This window comes from Rosa chinensis, chromosome 7 (assembly GCF_002994745.2).
Source record: "Rosa chinensis cultivar Old Blush chromosome 7, RchiOBHm-V2, whole genome shotgun sequence".
Classification (NCBI taxonomy): domain Eukaryota; kingdom Viridiplantae; phylum Streptophyta; class Magnoliopsida; order Rosales; family Rosaceae; genus Rosa; species Rosa chinensis.
The window spans coordinates 47,578,364-47,598,223 of NC_037094.1; the positions used below are offsets into that span (position 1 = coordinate 47,578,364).

Genomic DNA, 19,860 nt, shown 5'->3' on the forward strand with positions numbered 1-19,860 from the left:
GTTTGAAGAGGTTGCTGTAACGTATCAGGGTTTTCTTTAGAGTCGTTCCTTCTGGTTAATTGTGTTTCAGACATTATCTTTTACTTGTCCTAGCACTCTAATGTATGACATTGGTAGGATCTTGTATTTTTTGTTCTTATATGATACAATGTTGCCCGTTACATTAGGAATATCAATTGAATTACATGGTGATGAGGTTAATATTTATTTGCAAGTTATATTAGATTATTCAAACAGGTGTGTTTGGTGAAATTTTGCATATCACAATTTCTCAGTTTCTTTCAGTCTCATGTAATATGCACTCTGTGACCATAAGTGATATGTTAATTGCTTTTGACTCCTGGGAGGCTTCGCTATATGTTTGGTTGGGTTATCAATTGCGCATCTAAGACTTCATTGTGGTCAATCAAAACCCCAGAGAGCCTTCCAGCAGGGTAGCATGTGGCATATAGCATAATATCACATATGTGAAGCAATGAAGTAAAGAAACTAGAACATCAAGAATGAGGTTTGGCCAAAATCTGTGCGACTGTGCCTATGTCCTCGGGAGAGATCCTTCGAAAGATTTCATTAGCTTGTGATACAAAAAATCCGCCAAGATTTCTCTCACAACACTTTTCCCAGCCCTAGAATCTTTCTCTCTTGCCCTTAGGCTACCATTATTCTATAGGCAGCTTATAACTGATACTCTTAATGTAGTACTTGGAAAACTCATGTTTTATAGGCTTCCCAACGCCTATTTATATACTATAGGCGGTGGGTAACAAGTTTGGCCCAATTCAGATTCCTCAAAAATGGGAAGGAATGATGATTAACACTTAATTGGCACGCAGTCAGCTGCTGACTGGTCACGAAATGCCGGATCTGTAATTCATCCTCTTTTCTTAGTCCAATTGCACCAGTACTTGAATCCATGACGCCAATGGCGAGCCAATCGCAACAAGCTCTTAGTACTGCATAAGGAGATTTAACAGTCACAAGCCTGATAATCTTTATCTAATCAATGGACGAAAATCGAATTCATTATGCTAGAGGCTAGAATATGCAATCTGTATTTTGACAGGACTCTAGAGGCTGACGAAATTCATGAAGTCATAAGATATAGTAATAAGCATTGTAAATTAGCAAGTAGTTCACGAAATAGCTGCCCTTCAACTAAAATTAATGTAGCTTTCTACTTTTACCATAATATATGACATTTCAGTGTACGTATTGATAAAATTCTTCTATCTCGAAACATAACGATATACCATAATGCAACAATTATATACTCCTAAATCATTTATTAAGCACATGAAGAAAAGCAGTAGTCCATAGCTCCATACCCTGGCCATGCTGCATCGGAAAATCAGCTTGGATGAACTCGGGCTTAGGAAGTTCAATTAACTATAACATTTTTGGAGGAGTTTTTTTTCTTCTGCATAAGGAGTAATAATGGTTAAGTTACTAAAGGAACTTTGAATCCGGTGGAATATATGGAACAAAAGAAATTTTTTTATGGGAACTTGACTGAAGAAGTTAATATGAGGAAAAAAGCTGTTAACAAAAGAATATGAAACACACTCCAGACATGAATTACAAGGAAATGAAGTAATTTACCATTCTAACATAATCCTGCACCTCCAATTACTGAACCATGCATCTTTTACCTTCAATTTTTTGTATCCTCAAATCCCTTATCCTAGTATAAATACACTCATCAAGCTTTAGAAACTAAACTTTAAACATGAACCCGTAAGTAAATATATATTGAACGCTATTTTGCAATCTTATGGCCACTGATTTCGATCAAGGACAGAATATATGGGCATGTAGCTTAACACATTGGAGTACTATGGATCTGGACACTATATATATTTACCTTCAACGAGATGATGTTGGTCGAGTTTGAGTGAGACGATGCCCAACGAATCTTTCAGAATACATTTACCTTGGCTACTATTTGATACAGATTGCACAAACAGCTTCCAACTCCCGTTAACTAATCAATATCCATTCAACAAAAAGTTTCAGCCTAAGATATCAAAGCTAGTAAAATTCGATTATTTGATAATTTAGAAAGTACTTGTATTCAAGACCTAAAACAATATATTGGATTACTTAAAATGCTGATATCATTTACCTGGATTACTTAAAATGCTGATATCTTTTACCCAGCAGTGGTGGTACGCACCTAAAACCATCTTTTTGGTGCGTACCACCACTGCTGGGTAAAAGATATCAGCATTTTAAGTAAATATTGACCACTGCTGGGTAAAAGATATCATAATTGGTACAAATTTATAACACACAATAAAAATAAAAGCCGTAAGGTTAAGACTCAATATGGACCAGTATTCGGATCAACATGATAGTCCGATGACGTATCGAAGTTTGAGGTTACCGATGGGTTACCGGAGCTTGAGGAATCGAAGCGGAGCCACGAAATCTCATTTTATTATAAATCTCAGTTTTCTTATGCTCGAAGAATTCCTCTGTTCTTGAGGCATATAGGTCGTATCTATTTTCAAATACTCCAAATCTGCCTTTTCTTCTTCCCGTCGTGTGAACTCTTGAAATACTCGTAGCATATGTTTATCCTTCTCTTTCTTTCTAATAGCTTCAGCTTCCATGATGTTGTTATATCACCGAAGTTCTTGAGCCATATCAGAAGCTTGACCCTCTTCAATAATCTTCCTCTTTGCAGCCTTTTTCCCGATGGGCCTTTGATTGGGGTTAGTGGCCAGAATACTAACTGGCTCTCTTCATCTCCATCTCCATCTCCATCTCCATCAAGTGAAGTGTGTGTTTCTTGTGTTTTGGTAAACTACGACGATGAATTGCAGTTGTTTGAGTCGTTGTTGGTTCCCACGGGAATTTTTCATGTAATAGCGTCTTTCAAATATCTCCAACAATGATGATAAGCAAACACAGTTTTCTCCTTATTTTTGAAGCTTATATTCGCTCTTGTTCCATCTACCAAAAAAATATAGACACATATCAACACTAATTATACTAACAAAAAAAAAAAACAATGTACGATAATTTAAATTATTGTGGATGAACAAAACTCACAATGCCGGCTTCAGTAAAACCACTAATCCTTCTTTGTTTTATCTCTGTCACTTTTTGATAGTTTTGAATTGATCATGGAGGCTACCTAGATTTCTCTTTGGAGTAAGCCCTGCTTCTGCAACATATAATTCTTCCCATTTTGCATGAATTCTTTGCCAAAATACAACCTTTTTTTTTGCCCAGTCCCAATAGCGGAATCTTGACTTACATACAAAAGTCCCTTGCATAGTGCGTCGTCTTCTGAATCGGAGAATGCATCCCCTCTTATTGGCTTTTCAGAATTCTCCATATTGAAAAATCTTAAAGAACAATAGAGTGAGAGTAGGGAATGAAAGAGGCAATGAAAAATGAATTGAAGAAGTGAAAGTGAGGTGAGAAAAATGGTGAAGTAAAATGAATTCATATAGAAAAAGTAGTTAATATATATATATATATATATATATTCTAAATATAACCGTTGGAAATTTTGAAAAAATAAAATAAAAATGGCAAGACAAAGCTGTTGAGAAACGACAATATTTACTGACAAAACCAAAAGTTTACATCTCTCAAAAAAAAAAAAAAAAAAAAATCTTAAAACGATTGTTATAATTGGTTTAATTAATTTCTGGCTGTCAAATTGAATGATGAATTCAATCATGGCCCTTGATTCCGCTAGGATTTTAAACTTATGGGACCCACGCCATTTCTGATATCAATCTCACTTGCATGCGTCAGTAACCCCATGTGGTGGGTCCCACCAATTTTGAGTCCTCGTTGGACCAGATTTGAGCCAACAATTGGTTCTCCGGCATATTTGGATCCATTTTATTCCGACCCACTGCAATTCTATTCGTATGCCTTTGGACTCAAATTATTTATTTAGACCCAATTTTGGGTCTCCATTGTTGGTGCTCTAAGTTGGCGTTGACCATCCTTGAATTGATGTTAACCGAGTGTTGACTTGACGCAAACGGGCCAAAGTTCATGGTACGTAACGAAGCTTTTGTGTGTGTCGGCTTCCCACAGACGACGTCAATGTTACCGTTAGAACCGAAGGATTTAGTTAGCTTTAGAGAAGAAAAGACAAGAGACACGATATATAGTGGTTCGTCTCCCGCTAAGTCTCCCACCTTAGAGGGAGACTACGTCCACTTGAAGTATTGCACTATATGAATTTGGGTCTTACGGCCCAAATGGATTACAAAGTATGTAATGAGATGTTGAGTAAGTGGGATGGAGGCATTCCTTTACATTTTTCTTCTATGCGGGACACAAATGCCTATTCTAGTGTAGAAAGCTACATTGTGAAGCATATTGGCAAGGCCGAGAAGGCTGCTTCCCGACGAGGTCTTGGCCGCTTCTGACTACCCGTGAATGTAGGGTTATGGAATGCATGTTGCGGTTGGGCCAAGTCTTACCTATGCTTGGTGAGATAGCAAAGTAGTCGTGCTAGTGGGAGGTATCTATTGCATTAGTCTGTTTTCAGGCAACAGGATCTCATTCCAGTAGATCGAAGTGAGGATGGTAAACTCTTACTCATCCGCAAATGCAATTGGAAGTGGAAGTGCTACTCAATCGGATATAGCTCAGTTCCTCCTGTCATCAGGTTGTCATTGATTATGGTGGCTTAAGTTGCTTTTGTGCGCTGCTGGGTCGTGATTGGGTCTGATCCTCCTTTCAAGATGAAGGGCATGTGGCCGTTCCGCGGGCAAGAGGTTCCCAGTTCATAATGAATGAATGTTATGACATGGAACTCTATGACTGGAGTAAGGTTGATATCATTGATGAGGATCAAAAGGAGCGCGTGAACCAGATGATTGAAGATCACGAGCCTTTTCAGGGGAGGCTTTGTTGGATGACAAAGGTGTTTGAAGAGGTTGCTGTAACGTATCAGGGTTTTCTTTAGAGTCGTTCCTTCTGGTTAATTGTGTTTCAGACATTATCTTTTACTTGTCCTAGCACTCTAATGTATGACATTGGTAGGATCTTGTATTTTTTGTTCTTATATGATACAATGTTGCCCGTTACATTAGGAATATCAATTGAATTACATGGTGATGAGGTTAATATTTATTTGCAAGTTATATTAGATTATTCAAACAGGTGTGTTTGGTGAAATTTTGCATATCACAATTTCTCAGTTTCTTTCAGTCTCATGTAATATGCACTCTGTGACCATAAGTGATATGTTAATTGCTTTTGACTCCTGGGAGGCTTCGCTATATGTTTGGTTGGGTTATCAATTGCGCATCTAAGACTTCATTGTGGTCAATCAAAACCCCAGAGAGCCTTCCAGCAGGGTAGCATGTGGCATATAGCATAATATCACATATGTGAAGCAATGAAGTAAAGAAACTAGAACATCAAGAATGAGGTTTGGCCAAAATCTGTGCGACTGTGCCTATGTCCTCGGGAGAGATCCTTCGAAAGATTTCATTAGCTTGTGATACAAAAAATCCGCCAAGATTTCTCTCACAACACTTTTCCCAGCCCTAGAATCTTTCTCTCTTGCCCTTAGGCTACCATTATTCTATAGGCAGCTTATAACTGATACTCTTAATGTAGTACTTGGAAAACTCATGTTTTATAGGCTTCCCAACGCCTATTTATATACTATAGGCGGTGGGTAACAAGTTTGGCCCAATTCAGATTCCTCAAAAATGGGAAGGAATGATGATTAACACTTAATTGGCACGCAGTCAGCTGCTGACTGGTCACGAAATGCCGGATCTGTAATTCATCCTCTTTTCTTAGTCCAATTGCACCAGTACTTGAATCCATGACGCCAATGGCGAGCCAATCGCAACAAGCTCTTAGTACTGCATAAGGAGATTTAACAGTCACAAGCCTGATAATCTTTATCTAATCAATGGACGAAAATCGAATTCATTATGCTAGAGGCTAGAATATGCAATCTGTATTTTGACAGGACTCTAGAGGCTGACGAAATTCATGAAGTCATAAGATATAGTAATAAGCATTGTAAATTAGCAAGTAGTTCACGAAATAGCTGCCCTTCAACTAAAATTAATGTAGCTTTCTACTTTTACCATAATATATGACATTTCAGTGTACGTATTGATAAAATTCTTCTATCTCGAAACATAACGATATACCATAATGCAACAATTATATACTCCTAAATCATTTATTAAGCACATGAAGAAAAGCAGTAGTCCATAGCTCCATACCCTGGCCATGCTGCATCGGAAAATCAGCTTGGATGAACTCGGGCTTAGGAAGTTCAATTAACTATAACATTTTTGGAGGAGTTTTTTTTCTTCTGCATAAGGAGTAATAATGGTTAAGTTACTAAAGGAACTTTGAATCCGGTGGAATATATGGAACAAAAGAAATTTTTTTATGGGAACTTGACTGAAGAAGTTAATATGAGGAAAAAAAGCTGTTAACAAAAGAATATGAAACACACTCCAGACATGAATTACAAGGAAATGAAGTAATTTACCATTCTAACATAATCCTGCACCTCCAATTACTGAACCATGCATCTTTTACCTTCAATTTTTGTATCCTCAAATCCCTTATCCTAGTATAAATACACTCATCAAGCTTTAGAAACTAAACTTTAAACATGAACCCGTAAGTAAATATATATTGAACGCTATTTTGCAATCTTATGGCCACTGATTTCGATCAAGGACAGAATATATGGGCATGTAGCTTAACACATTGGAGTACTATGGATCTGGACACTATATATATTTACCTTCAACGAGATGATGTTGGTCGAGTTTGAGTGAGACGATGCCCAACGAATCTTTCAGAATACATTTACCTTGGCTACTATTTGATACAGATTGCACAAACAGCTTCCAACTCCCGTTAACTAATCAATATCCATTCAACAAAAAGTTTCAGCCTAAGATATCAAAGCTAGTAAAATTCGATTATTTGATAATTTAGAAAGTACTTGTATTCAAGACCTAAAACAATATATTGGATTACTTAAAATGCTGATATCATTTACCTGGATTACTTAAAATGCTGATATCTTTTACCCAGCAGTGGTGGTACGCACCTAAAACCATCTTTTTGGTGCGTACCACCACTGCTAGATAATCCTCCTTCGTACAATGTGTTCGTTTCTCCAGCGGGAGTTAATGATCATTTGGTGCCTCAACAGATAAGCAACCAATGTCTGCCAGCGGCGGATTTCAGTAAAACAAATCAATGAGTAAACAATGGCACTCTTATGATGCACAAAGTATGTGAAACCCAAATATGATACCTTAATATACTACTTGTATTCATGAATAGAAAATAGTTAACTAATTATCAGTAAGAAATAGACATCAGTGATTCAGTATAACATGCAAAAGATTTAAGATTTGATCTTATGGAGAGAGAAAGCAGGGGACCTTAACGACCAATAATAGTTAACACCAGGTCCCTAGAAATCAGTACCAGTTTCAACAAAAGAACTAAAACTTCCTTGTGATATTCATACAAAGAAGCAAAATCATTTAAGAGTATCAGATACACCAGGCAACATTTACAAGGAACAAAAACCACTCACCACTCAACAGAATCCTGTAGCTCCAGTTACAAAACCACCATTTAACTTCAACTGATTTTGCATCTTCAAATCCTTTATCCAAGTAAAACACTTATCAAGCTTCACACTGAACTTTTAACATGAACCTGTAACTATTACACACACATATGTATATACATGCGTAAATTTGCAAAGTTAGGGCCATATTTCTCAATCAGGGTTAGACTATTTGCAGGTGTAGCTTAACATAATGGATCTAGACCACTACCTTCAATGATGGTGAAGTGATAGGGTTTGGTTCTAGAGGATATCCAATAAATCTTTCAGTCTTGAGTTCACACCATTTACCGGGCTCCATGTTTATTGTTAGGATGCAGATTATACAAAATCTTTCAAGTCCCATTTACCAAATCCCGATCAGCATTAATGTCCATTTCACAAAAAGCTTCCACCTAAGACACGAAAACCCATGCCACGCAAATTAGATATCAAACCTAGTCAATTTAGTTTTACAACAAGAAAGTGCATAATTTCAAGCCTTTAAGTTTTATATATATTGGATTGCTTAAGATACTGATAACATATAGAGTTAAGGGCCACTTCAATCAATCAGATTCATACCAAATTTCCTTTGTGGTGAAAGTCCGCCTGATACATATTCCGTCTTGCATAGAATGTGTTCATCAAAATCAGATTCATTTCTCCACCTGGAGTTAAATTTTTAGACCGTTCAACAAATTAACAACCAACTCCTGTACCTAAGAGGCTGATAAAATGAAATCATGACATATAAAATTTGTGAATTAGCAAGTAGTTCACCCAATATTGTAAGTGCCCTTCAACTAAGTCAGTGAGCAATTTTAGTACTTTAATGTGACATTTTAGTGTGCAATTGTTCTATCTTGAAACATTACAATATAACATAATGCAACTGCTATATACCTTTGAAACATTTAAGCTACTGAAGAATAGTCCATACCTCCATACCCCCAGCATGTTGCATAAGCAGATCAGATTGGATGAACTCTAACTTCACAAGTTAATTCAGTCACTACCTTTTCTGAGAAGAACGAACAGTTTCGATATCAATTAGTTAACAGTGTATGGTTGATATTTTCTTTCTCATCTCGGCATAAGGAGTTAGAAAAGAGACATGAATAAAAAGAAGAAAAGATTTAATATCTGATCGAATGGAGAGAAAAAGCAGAGGAATGATATTGAGGTGTATCTAGCTAGCATACCTATCTAGAGAGCTTCATCAGCTTGACAACTCCAATGACATTATTAGTCCTAGAAGCTTCAATGTGGTCCTCAAGTGTAACTTAAGATTCTCTACAAGGAAGGAATATTTTATAAGAAAAAGATTACAAAAAACTAAAATGAGCAGAACAATGGTTCAAGGAGATGTATTAAAAAAAAAAAAAAAAAATCAAGGAGATGCTAAGACTTCACAATGTGGTGCTGCATTAGCGACTCAAAAATTGGAAGTGACTTTTGACCTGTACATAGATAGTAGCAGTCTTTTACTGAATGAATATCCAATATATCAATTGACATTTCAGATCGCAGCCAAAGCAGATTCTACACAGGTATAAGAGGTTTACTCCACTTTTCTACCACATAAACCTTAAATCATGTTTGCCTATCTGAGATGCTTGTGTTTCTTTCCCAGCTTAAATTTTTTAATGAAGATGACCTCCAAAGTTGGGTTGCTTACCAGTTACCATATCCGGATTGACTGGCGCACATTCCATTTGCATTTGCAAGTTCTTCCTGATGAAGATCCTGAAAAACACTCATAAAGTTAGAACACAACATAACTTTTCAAAATAAACGATTTGTATTTCGATATGGACATTGCCAAAACCATGGATTCAACTCCTGACCTGAGTGCAGTGTGCATCCATGAGAGGACATGGAAGCCCATCATTCAGAAGCACGCCAAGTAATTAAAGAGAGAAAACACATCCTCATCCACGGAAAAATTATAGGTTGGTGGGATTTTCTCTGTTCCAAAAGAAAACAAAATTAGAGTAGTACGTAAATGTAAATCTTGAAAGAAAATAAATTTGATACTAAATGTAAAGATTCGTTCAGAATTTGCATTTGGTGATCGATACCTGTTCAATTCCATGGAGATTCAATTGTGAGGTTTGGGATATGAGAAATGTTGTGCCACTCCTTCCCCACATCTTTTTGATAATCTCTTTCCAGAATTTCACAAGACGTGATCTTCAAAGTCCGCAGTGTTGTTATCTTGTAGAGCAAGTCTGGCAGTGCTTTTAGCTTTGGGCACCGAGTAATTTCCAAGTAAGAAAGGCATGGCATTATTTGAATTTCAGAAGAATTCTTTATTATTCCTTCCCATTCTTCCCAGTTGGGCATGCCAATAAAAGAGAGTTGTTTCAATCTGGGAAATAGAATTCCTGAGACTTGTTCTTCTTCTTTTTCTATTCCCAGAAATTCTACTCCCACCTTTTTCACTTTCTCTATCACCCATATGTCCAAAATTTCAAGCGATGGCAATTTTCCAAGAGGAGGCAAAAGTTCACAAAACTCCCAATTTAAGAGATCAACTTTTCTCAAGTTGTGTAAAGACTTGATCCAATAGAGAGACTTGGTGGTGCCATGGCAATTCCAAATGGATAAATGTTCCAAATTTTGATGTGGTTGCAATGCATTCAGTATTTCTTCATCACCTTTTCTCTGCACTGCATCATCATCTCCATCTCCATCTCCAACCTGGAAACCTACTCCCAAATGAGAGAGGTGCTCCTTATTCCCGAACTGGGCTTTCTCAATCTCACTCGCATCATCTTTCCCCAATCTTTCTATCCAAAGGCTCCCCTGAAGCTGGTCCATGGTTCCGAGATCTCCTAATCTCAATGCTTCGTCATTACCCTCACACACATAAAAGCAATCTAGTGCTTCCAGAATTTTCAAACTCCGAATCCCTTTTGGTAAGTACCTCAGCTTATAACAATTCCGAACATATAGATGCTTTAAGTTAATCAACTTTCCCATTGCTTTGGGTAGTTTCTGAAGTTCTGAGCACCCCTCAAGGACCAGAGTTTGTAGATTGTATAAATCACACACAGCATCCGGTAATTCTTTCAAATTGCCACTGTGAGACAAATCCATGCATCTCAAATGAATCAATTCCCCGATCTCTTTTGGAACTTCATTGAGGATTTTATGACTCAAATTCAATGTCCTAAGACATTTCATTTGCATAATTGAACCGAGGCTTATGGTTGTAATGCTTGAATAAGGGAGTGTGAGGGTACGCATATTTTTGCAATTGTAAAATGAAGTAGGAAATGAAAGTGGACCTTCGGGTAAACTTGTTAAGGTCAAATGACGAACTTTATCACCCGATAGCTCCATTCTTTGATTAGCACCCTCAACTGCTTCTATAATAATGATTTCTTTTTTAGTAAGAGAGTGCACAAAGTCATGCACAATATCATGCATCTTACACCCTCTAATATTTCCCGTATCATCTTTTCTAAAATCTTGAAAGAAAGACCGCATTGCTAGACTTTCAAAATAATTTTGACCTATTCTTCTCTTTTGTTTGTTTTTCTTTGAATTAAGATAATCTTGTGACATCCAAAGCTCAATCAAATTATCTTTTCGTAACTCATAATCTTTAGGAAATATAGCACAATACAAAAGACACCTCTTGACTGCTGGGGTCAAATCGTAATAACTTAGTAATAGTGGTCGGAAAACTTGTTCCTCAACTTCTTCTAATTCCCATACCTTACTGTTCAGAACCTCCCGCCATTCCTCTCTTGTTTTCTTATGCCACACTAAACTGCCTAAAGTCTTTAACGCAAGAGGCAAACCTTTACACTTTTTCACAATTTCCTCACCAATAACTCCAAACCCATTAGCCTCATCTTCTTCCCTATCCAAAAATGCAATGCTATTGAACAATGCTAGACAATCCCTATCCCTCAACTTGTCTAAAAGGATCATGTTACTAGTTGCCTTCATCATTTTAGCAACCCCTTGTTTTCGCGTGGTCACCAGTATCGTACTGCCTTTAGCACAACTTTGCATTATTACCGGTAGTTTCAAATTTTCCCACTTGGTTTTGTCCTCTGTCCACACATCATCTAGGACGAGGAGAAACTTCTTATTCTCAACGTGTGACTTTATACATAGAATTAGAGTTTCCAACTCATTTGAACTACTTTGGGCCCCACCCAGATTTTCAGTGATCGCTTTAGAAATCTTAATCTCATCAAAAGGATCTGAGACACAAACCCAGACTTTCTTATCAAATTGGGTTGTAACTTTTTCATCGTTATAGGCTAATTGGGCAAGAGTTGTTTTCCCCATCCCTCCCATCCCTACAATAGGGATGACAAGGAACCTCCCCCCATCCTGGTTACTCTCTCTCAATAACTTGCTTAACAAACATTCTTTTTCTTCTTCTCGGCCAAAGATTGTAGATATATCGACCAAAGATGAAGTTTTTGGCCGTTGAATAAGCTGCTCATCAGAGCCACGTATTGTGGATAGATGAAAGTCATACTGTTCTTTTTCAGCAGCAATCACAGTTAGTTTCTCATTCAGTTTCTTTATCCTTGTAGCAATGTTATGATGATGGATTGCCTTACTGACTTGGCCAAAACAAAAGCAATTGGCGGGAGTGGGGAAACATACCTTCTTCTTGGTAACAGAAGCACTTTCACCTTCCTCCAGTTGTTGTTTGAGAATTTCAGTGTTCCACTCGTCTAGGACGTCATCCATCTCGTACGATACATCTTTGAGCTTCTCCAACCAGTCTCTCACCCTGGCCTCCATCACTTGTTTCTCTTCTGCATCCTCCAGCACAGCTTGGATGGCATTGAGATGGCTGCTGAAACTATGAACATCTTCCTCAGCATTCAAAACGAGTGTCACCGCTTGTTTTGTGTGTTCAAAAACTACTGAAGCCAGTTGCTCCAGAAGCGCGGAGATGAATGCATCAGCCATTCTTGGCGTTGGGAATTGGTTATAATTGCAAGGGAAAAATAACAGAGATGAATATGAAATTGTTTGATGAGTGTGCTCTCACCTCTCATCTAAGTATATAGGGTCGAAATTAGATTAGGGACTAAGGAAGGTGCCTCAATTATTAGTTCAGCAGAGCATTTTGAATATTCCTCTTTAATAGTAGAAGCATATATGAAGAAACTAGAACCACAGGATATGAAAAGCAGCATTCTTTACCGAAGGAAGGAAGGAAAGAAAGAAACCTAGATTATGATGGGTCCATATATATTGTTCTTCTCTGCAGTCTTTACAGCTGCTCCATTACCAACAGTGAACCTTGGAATCCAACCAAGTGGCAGCTTCTCTTATCATGGAATCAAATTCTTTACATGTTATCTCTGCTTTTTTAAGATTTAGTTCTGTATGGATTGAACCGTAGCTCATTTAATCTGGAAGATCCTTTCATTTAGCTATTCTTTTCCAGGAATTAGCTGCTGTTGGCTGCAGCGGATTCCATTGCTACTTTGGCTTACAGGCGGATGTGTCTGATAGATTGGGTATCCGATCCACCTTCCTCCTTTTCTGAGTTGTTGTATTCTGATGCTTCCCATACTTTTTCCCCAGGAGCTTGTTCCTGTTGGTTTTGATGGGGTTAGTTACTTTTGCATTCTTTTTCTGTTGGTTTTTATTAATTTGTTTCTAGCCAAGAAAAAAAAAAAAAACCCTGCGCAACTGTTGGAAATATCTTCACATTCCTACTCAACATAGTTATCCAACTAGTATTTGAGCTTTTCGAGGTTCAAATTGTGTTCTGTTTTTTAAACGATTACGGGTTTTTCTGTAGATGGTACCTTTTGGCCTCCTAGAACATTTCTACTCTTGGTTTTGAATCTTGAATCTTGAATTATTGACCTAGCTAACTGAAAGTAGAGTATACTCGAATAGAAACTTCGTTAAACAAATAATAATGAAACACATGAACTAACTTTGTTATTATCAGAACAAAGTCTTCAGCATTCGGTTGCTTAAGATGGCAACTCGGGAAAAGTGAGATATAAATGAGAATCAAGCAAAACCGTAACTGGGTAAATAAGACAACAGAGGCAATTACCAGAAAAATAGAATTGATATAAACAACAATTTCCAAGCAGGAAAGGAAGATGACCGTCAAGCAATTTTCTTCAACTTCAAATTACATCTTTCTCAAGCTCACCATCTGGAACACTGGAACAGTGTTGAGGAATTTTATAAGTTGCTGGTGGAGATGGCAATTGCAAAGAGAAAAGATTTGCTACAAATACATGTCATGAGATATTACATTGGTTCAACTCATCACATCAGAATAGCCATGCGATGAACCGGTAATACCAAACTGAGAGCAAAACATTTTGGTGTCATTTGTGGCATTGCATGTAGAAAATGGAAGCAAACCGATTTTAACTATCTTGGGCCTCTTGGAACCTCCTGTCTCTCTAAACTATTTGCACTATAATTACCAAAAAATGGAAAACAGTCCTTGAAGTTTTGGTTCAAGTTGCCAATTATCTGGAAACTGATATTCATGAAATCAAGGCAGATATCAGGCTAACTTTTCTCCACAGTTGGAAAATTGTTTCTGGTCATCTTTAATAGCTATAACGAGTCCAAGAAACTCAGTCCCTGACTGGATAAGCCTGGCAGAGTCAGCTCACACTATTCTGTTGGAAAGTGTACAAAATGCATAATCAGTTTCCTAGTAATGCTAAAAGATGAATAGGTGCTAACATCCACAAAAGTCAGAACTAAAACTTGAACACAAATGTATGAATATTACAAATACATCTGCACAGGCTTAGCATTAATGTAATGACAAACAAAATAACCATCATACGCTGTGGAAGAAGGTATTTCAAGGTAACATCTTATACAAGATTCAACTAGTAATAGGCTCATCCTACCAATTTCACATAGAGGATTGTTAATTGAGTACATTCCAAAAGTAAGAAATATAAAGTAGCTACAGCAATGCACTGAAATCTCTGTATTTTGAAACATACAAATAAGGTGTTGTGTGACTTGTGTCAACTAGTATAAACACCTGTTCCATTTGAAATAAGGGATGCTAAGAAATTGGTGATTTAAGTCTGATTTCAAAATGTCAATGTATTTGATGGTTCCTTTACTAAAGTGTCAATACACTCTGGTGTAGTTGAATTCGATAAGCTAATTAGATGGGTGGCCTTGTCCTCAGGTTGACAATGCATGCAAACTAGGGGTGGTGTTCAGTATGATACGGATAACATAACACAAGGCACATGCAAGTTTAATAACCAAGATGTGTTAATCAATGGAACAAGGTGACCAAGGTAACTGTTCCAAATCATTACTGTCACCACTAAACTGTGGTGTAGTTATAAAATAGGAATCCCGTCCTTAAGTGATGAAAATAATTGACTGGAAGCTTGAGTTTATGGAAACACCATCATGTTAAACTTAAGAAGCTATAAAGTATGCACTGTAGCACCCTCTTACTGGATAAAAATAGATAACATCAAAACACCGAAAAAAGCGTTCATGTAAACATAACAAGCCGTGCATATATTATATTTATTGACCAACACCAATACAGCAAAAAAAAAAATGTCTAGGTGCATGTGAGCTATTTTCTCCTTCTCTTATTTGCTACCAAAGACATTGCTATCTCCCTTCTTTATTTCACAATGTTTAGATTGGTTTGTAGTTTCCACCAAAATTCTTGTAGCTCACTTCATTCATTTCATTAAATTTTAATTTATCCCAGAATATCTATTTCATACGCTACAAGGAGGCATTCCCACATTCTCAAATCATATAGTCAACCTCTGCTCCCACAGACCAATATGTTTTATGGTTATCATCTACCCTATTACCTTTAATACCCAAACTTTTCCCAGATACCAGTTAGCTTTGCTGGACTCCTAAAACTCTTACAGGATCAGGATATCACCAACTCTCATGCTAACTCAAAGAACAATGAATTGGCACTTTTATGCTAACTCAAGAAACCTGAATTGGCGCTTTCATGTCACATGTCTTGTTTCTACAAGTTTATTTTGGAAGTCTACAAGTCTAAATGTCAATGAACACATGGGCATTAAAGAAGCACGGTCCCCTTCTTTTAGTTAATCAACTAAATACAAACCTAAGACCTTCCTACGAGAGTTGATATTTTCACAATAACTTCTCTATCCTGAGATGGGCGACAGCTACAGATAAATACCAAAGGACAGCACTTTAACTGTTTCAGTTGTCCAAGTATAGGATGTGAATTATATCAGGCAGGTCAAGTGTAAAATAAACAAGAACTACAATTAGAAGTTAATGAGTTTCTTAGGCTTATGCTTCTCAAGTATGAGACAGGTCAATTAATGTTTTAATGCACTTAAGTTTTTCAGAAACAAAGTTCACTTATTCTCAATTCTAGGTAAAAGTAAAATAAGTAATGAATTTTAACAACTTCAAAGTTCAAATTGACTGTGAGTTTCTAACTCAAGGAGGGAACCAACAGAGATGGAATACAAAACTAACTTTCTTTCCAAGATGAATCATACCTAATCTGTGGTGGCAGTATCCTGAATACATTCGTAGAGAGTATGTTGGTTTGCTGGCATAACAGGAGTTTCATTTCTCTCCATCGAAAGCGTAGTAAGGGATAATCACCTATAAGGTCTTCAGCAGTCTCATTGCCATTAGCACAACCACACCCATTCCACGGAGACACTCCCACATAATCAACAAACTACTATGATCTACCCTGTTACCTTCAAAGCCTAAACTTTCCCAGGAGACCAGTTAGCAGTTTCTGAAATCTTATAACTACTAGTAACTTTCTCTCAGGCTAACTCATGGAACAATGAATTGCCGCATTTCTCATTTTTACAAGTTTATATAGCCCTACAAGCCTAATGTTGATAAACACTGAGAAATAGGTACGCATGTGCTTCTAGTTCTTTCCTTTCATCAACTAAATACTGGCCTAAGGCCTTCCTGCCAGACTTGCAGTCACAAAATCTATCCAGACGTGCAAGGAACTACAGGCTAACACCAAGGAAAAGCCGGTTGCCGAAGGCAAGGTTGGATATCAGAATAAATGCAAACAAAGTGAAAACCGCACAAGCTAAATTTGAAGTTTGAGAGTTCTTAGTTTTATGCTTCCCTAGAATTACCGTTGAATGCAGTGAAAAAAAAAATTCAAAAACAAAGCTCATATGTGATCAATTCTAGGTCAAATAAACAATAGAGTCTACGTAAAACACTAAACATTAAGAGTAAAACAATAAACTTTAGCAACTTCAAACAAGATGTATTTAAATTTCTAACAGGGAATTGACCAATGGAGATTGAAAACAAGACTAACTATCTAGTACAAAAAGTCAAGAAGCAAAGCTAACCTATTCAATGTTGGCAGTTGCCAATGCGGAATCCCTGCAAACAGGGCGTGTCGGCTTGTTGACATAAGAGGAGTTCCACTCCCCTCCATCCGCAGCATAGTAATCCATGGGATAGTCCCCTACAAGGTCTTCAGCAGTCCCATTGCCATTACCACAAGCACAGCACCCCGAATCACTTTTCTTATTCCTCTCCCACCAACCAGGTATGAAGCCAAGAGCAATGTCAGTCTCGAAAGGATTCAAAAGGGGCTTCGTAAATGCATCGCCCCAATCAATTGACAAGCGAGGACAAGCAATCTGTATCCAAGCATCCACAGAGTCCTCAAACAAAGCAATTCTCGCCGGACTAATCTCCGACATTAAAACCACAGTATAATCAAACCCCTTCTCCCTCATCTTCTTCTCCAATCTCTGTAGAATCCTCGGATTCCCTTGCCTTCCTAAAGTCCCAAGCACAATGCCCCAATTGGAGGCCTCTTTGGCTCTCAACACGGCACTCTTTCTCGACTCCCTCATCCCTTTGTGATCATATTCCTCCAGAAACAGCTTCCCCATATAAGGATCGTACCGAAACGCCTTAACCCCTGGATTTGCTATCATAAAAGCTTCCAGATGAAACCGGCCGTCAGCCACGAATACCAGTGCAGTGTCACCACCGTCCTCAACGCCGTGGTTTCGTGAGATTTTCGGGGCTGTACAGCCCAAAACCTCGCCGGCTGACAAGGGCTTAGACTGTGGGACCAAGACCTTGAAACCCCGGGCTTCAAGCTCCGGCTTGGCCGCTCGAATCGCCGAAGCGAACTGGATTGTTCCGGCGAGGACTAGGGTTTTAGGGAGAGGGTTTTGGAGGTTGAGATGGACGGTCTGGATTAACCGGCCGACGTCGATGGAGATTTCGACGAAGACGTAGAGGCAGGGGATGGAGGTGACGTGGAGGGGGACGAGGCAGCTGTGGCCGAAGTGAATGAGGAGGTCGGCGTTGAGGGCCTTGGCGGCGAGGTCGTCGACGCAGCACGCGCCGTAAGTGGCGTCGCCGAGAACGAAGCACTGGGAGGCGCCTCCGAAGGTGGAGAGAATATCGGAGAGGACGAGGGAGTACATCAGGAGGCCCTCCGGTAGCTGGAGAGCGACGCGCGAGGCGTTCGTGGAGCGGACGCGCCAGACGCATTTGTGGACTTCGAAGTGATAGTTGGAGGGGAGGAGGCTTATGGCGGCGTTGAGAGCCGGGTCGTGGAGTATTGAGTCCGGGATTTGGCTCCGGACGAACCGTTTCGGCGCTTGTGGCTTTCGCTTTTCTGAGTCGTCGAGAAGAGCGAGACTTGGCTTTTGCGCCTCCTCCATCGGCGGTGAGCTGGTCGTCGGAAAACTGGGTTTCTTGTTTAAACTCCAGAGCAGCGGCAGTCCAAGCGTATTTCCTCTGTTATTTGAAGCTGTTTCACAGTTTCACAATAGACCAAAAGGAGGAGGAAAATTACAAATGAGGCCAAGTTCTTTTTTAAAAGAAAAGAAACAAAGGAAAATGATGGAAAATGTTATTTTAGAGAGTGAAATGATAATAAGGTCACATAGTGTTCCGCTTGATAAAAAGGTCCACTGTGAATTGTTATTAATATTAGTTTAGTCCTAATGAATAATGAGGTCATGTTACAAAAGGTTAGTTTTTAATTTTTATCATTCCGATTCTGCCCCTACGGTAATAAACCTTTATAACCTTCCATTTCAAAATCTGCGAGCTCAAATTTTCTCTCTCCTTTGATCAGAAACCTTCCGATTCGATTTGTTCGGAGATCTCTTTCCGAGATTCTTTCTTCTCCGCCCTCTCCGTCGGAAGCTTCCGATTTAGTTTTGTGCCTCTGCGACGATCTGAAATCTCAGTTTTGAGTGGTTTTGGAGCTTCCGCGGCTCTTCTCTTTTTCTGGATCTTTGGCTTCGTCGGTGTTCGTCTTGATCATGTTATTGTGTTCTTCTTCTTCGTCGACTCAGTGCTTAGTTATAGTCTCTGTATTTCTTCCTCTATCTGGTTTTCTCTGATTTGATCTGTAAGCCTTCTATCTGTGAATTTGTTCGTTTTGGATTTTGCAGTGTTTTTTTGTTGTTTGTGTTAAATTGTTGAATTGTTCGTTTTGGATTACTTTGTTCTTCTCCTTCGTCGACTCAATTCTATGTTGAATTGTTGATGATGTTTTGTGCTATTGCGGTACTATATTTGTTCTATACTGTGTTTTTTTTATCAGTGACATGGCCAGTTACATTTTTAATACTGCTGTTTTGTTCAGGCTTTAACAGTTACTTTGGCAGTGACTTGTTTGTGTTGATTCTGTTGATTTTCTTAGTAGTGACATGGATAGTGATTTTGTTTTATTCTTGTGCAGTTGTTATGGATACTAGCTATGTTGTCAAGTTTATTTATTCTGGTGAAGCAGCGACAGTTCCATTGTTGCATAATTGGTCGTTTGTTGACCTATGCAATTCAATACGCTCTCGTTTTCTGGATTTGATTCAAGGAAATTTCATGTTGAGGTACATTATTCCTCCGGATTCTAGTTCATGTTTTCTAGAGAGTGAAGTTGATATGAGAATGATTTTTAGGAATTTGGTTCGTTACAATTCTGATTTCGTTGAAGTGTTTGTGACTGATTTGCCTTCTATTAGTGAAAGCGTGGTGAGTAATACAGTGTGTGAGGATTCTAGTACCATGCTTGAGGAGAATGATTATTTGGGGTGTTATAGGGCACAGGCACCGAAGAGTTATATGACGAAAGGTTGGGAGAGTTATATTCATTCTGAAGGCCAAAAGTTTGAGGGTGGGATTGTTGAGTTTAGAGATAAGCTGCGTAAGTATGCCATAGAAAATGATTTTCATATGAGTTTGTTAGAAATGACAAGGTTCGTGTTATTGCTCAGTGTTCT

General features: G+C 38.3%; 3 protein-coding genes across 18 annotated transcripts in view; all 3 read right to left on the minus strand.

The window, feature by feature from the left end:
- The window catches only part of LOC112175597 (disease resistance protein RGA2), a 72,919-nt gene extending 59,878 nt beyond the window's left edge, over positions 1 to 13,041 (minus strand). Inside the window, exons 1-12 of one of the 14 annotated variants that reach the window (XM_040510809.1) lie at positions 9,673 to 13,041; positions 9,439 to 9,559; positions 9,270 to 9,337; positions 8,794 to 8,884; positions 8,532 to 8,607; positions 8,174 to 8,259; positions 7,821 to 8,004; positions 7,574 to 7,704; positions 7,025 to 7,195; positions 6,764 to 6,883; positions 6,228 to 6,319; positions 5,443 to 5,855 (exon numbers count right to left, since the gene is read on the minus strand). In XM_040510809.1, the coding sequence (XP_040366743.1) occupies positions 9,677 to 12,541 (2,865 nt within the window). In that variant the 5' untranslated portion in view covers positions 12,542 to 13,041 and the 3' untranslated portion in view covers positions 5,443 to 5,855; positions 6,228 to 6,319; positions 6,764 to 6,883; ... (7 more) ...; positions 9,439 to 9,559; positions 9,673 to 9,676. Of the gene's footprint in view, positions 1 to 5,442; positions 5,856 to 6,227; positions 6,320 to 6,763; positions 6,884 to 7,024; positions 7,196 to 7,573; positions 7,705 to 7,820; positions 8,005 to 8,173; positions 8,319 to 8,494; positions 8,613 to 8,793; positions 8,885 to 9,269; positions 9,338 to 9,438; positions 9,560 to 9,672 lie in introns of those variants that run through there. The other 13 variants (XM_024313288.2, XM_040510806.1, XM_024313287.2 and 10 more) reach the window with 13 other exon arrangements.
- On the minus strand, positions 541 to 2,204 carry LOC112175598. The gene is made up of 3 exons (XM_024313296.2): positions 2,123 to 2,204; positions 1,862 to 1,981; positions 541 to 953 (listed from the first exon to the last, which is right to left on the minus strand). Exons 1-3 carry the CDS (start codon positions 2,181 to 2,183, stop codon positions 748 to 750), a joined length of 387 nt encoding a protein of 128 aa, XP_024169064.1. The 5' UTR covers positions 2,184 to 2,204; the 3' UTR covers positions 541 to 747.
- Positions 13,042 to 13,160: 119 nt separating the features above from the next.
- LOC112179850 (2-(3-amino-3-carboxypropyl)histidine synthase subunit 1) lies at positions 13,161 to 18,373 on the minus strand. Of its 3 annotated transcripts, none has more exons than XM_040510814.1 (2): positions 16,951 to 18,373; positions 13,161 to 13,175 (listed from the first exon to the last, which is right to left on the minus strand). In XM_040510814.1, the coding sequence occupies exon 1, from the start codon at positions 18,289 to 18,291 to the stop codon at positions 16,951 to 16,953; it is 1,341 nt and encodes a 446-aa protein (XP_040366748.1). In that variant the 5' UTR covers positions 18,292 to 18,373; the 3' UTR covers positions 13,161 to 13,175. The 3 variants fall into 3 exon arrangements, with proteins under 3 accessions (XP_040366748.1, XP_024174107.1, XP_024174106.1); XM_024318339.2 differs by lacking the exon at positions 13,161 to 13,175 and adding an exon at positions 13,510 to 13,765; XM_024318338.2 differs by lacking the exon at positions 13,161 to 13,175 and adding an exon at positions 13,772 to 14,238 and having other exon boundaries at positions 16,951 to 18,372.
- Positions 18,374 to 19,860: the final 1,487 nt, after the last annotated feature.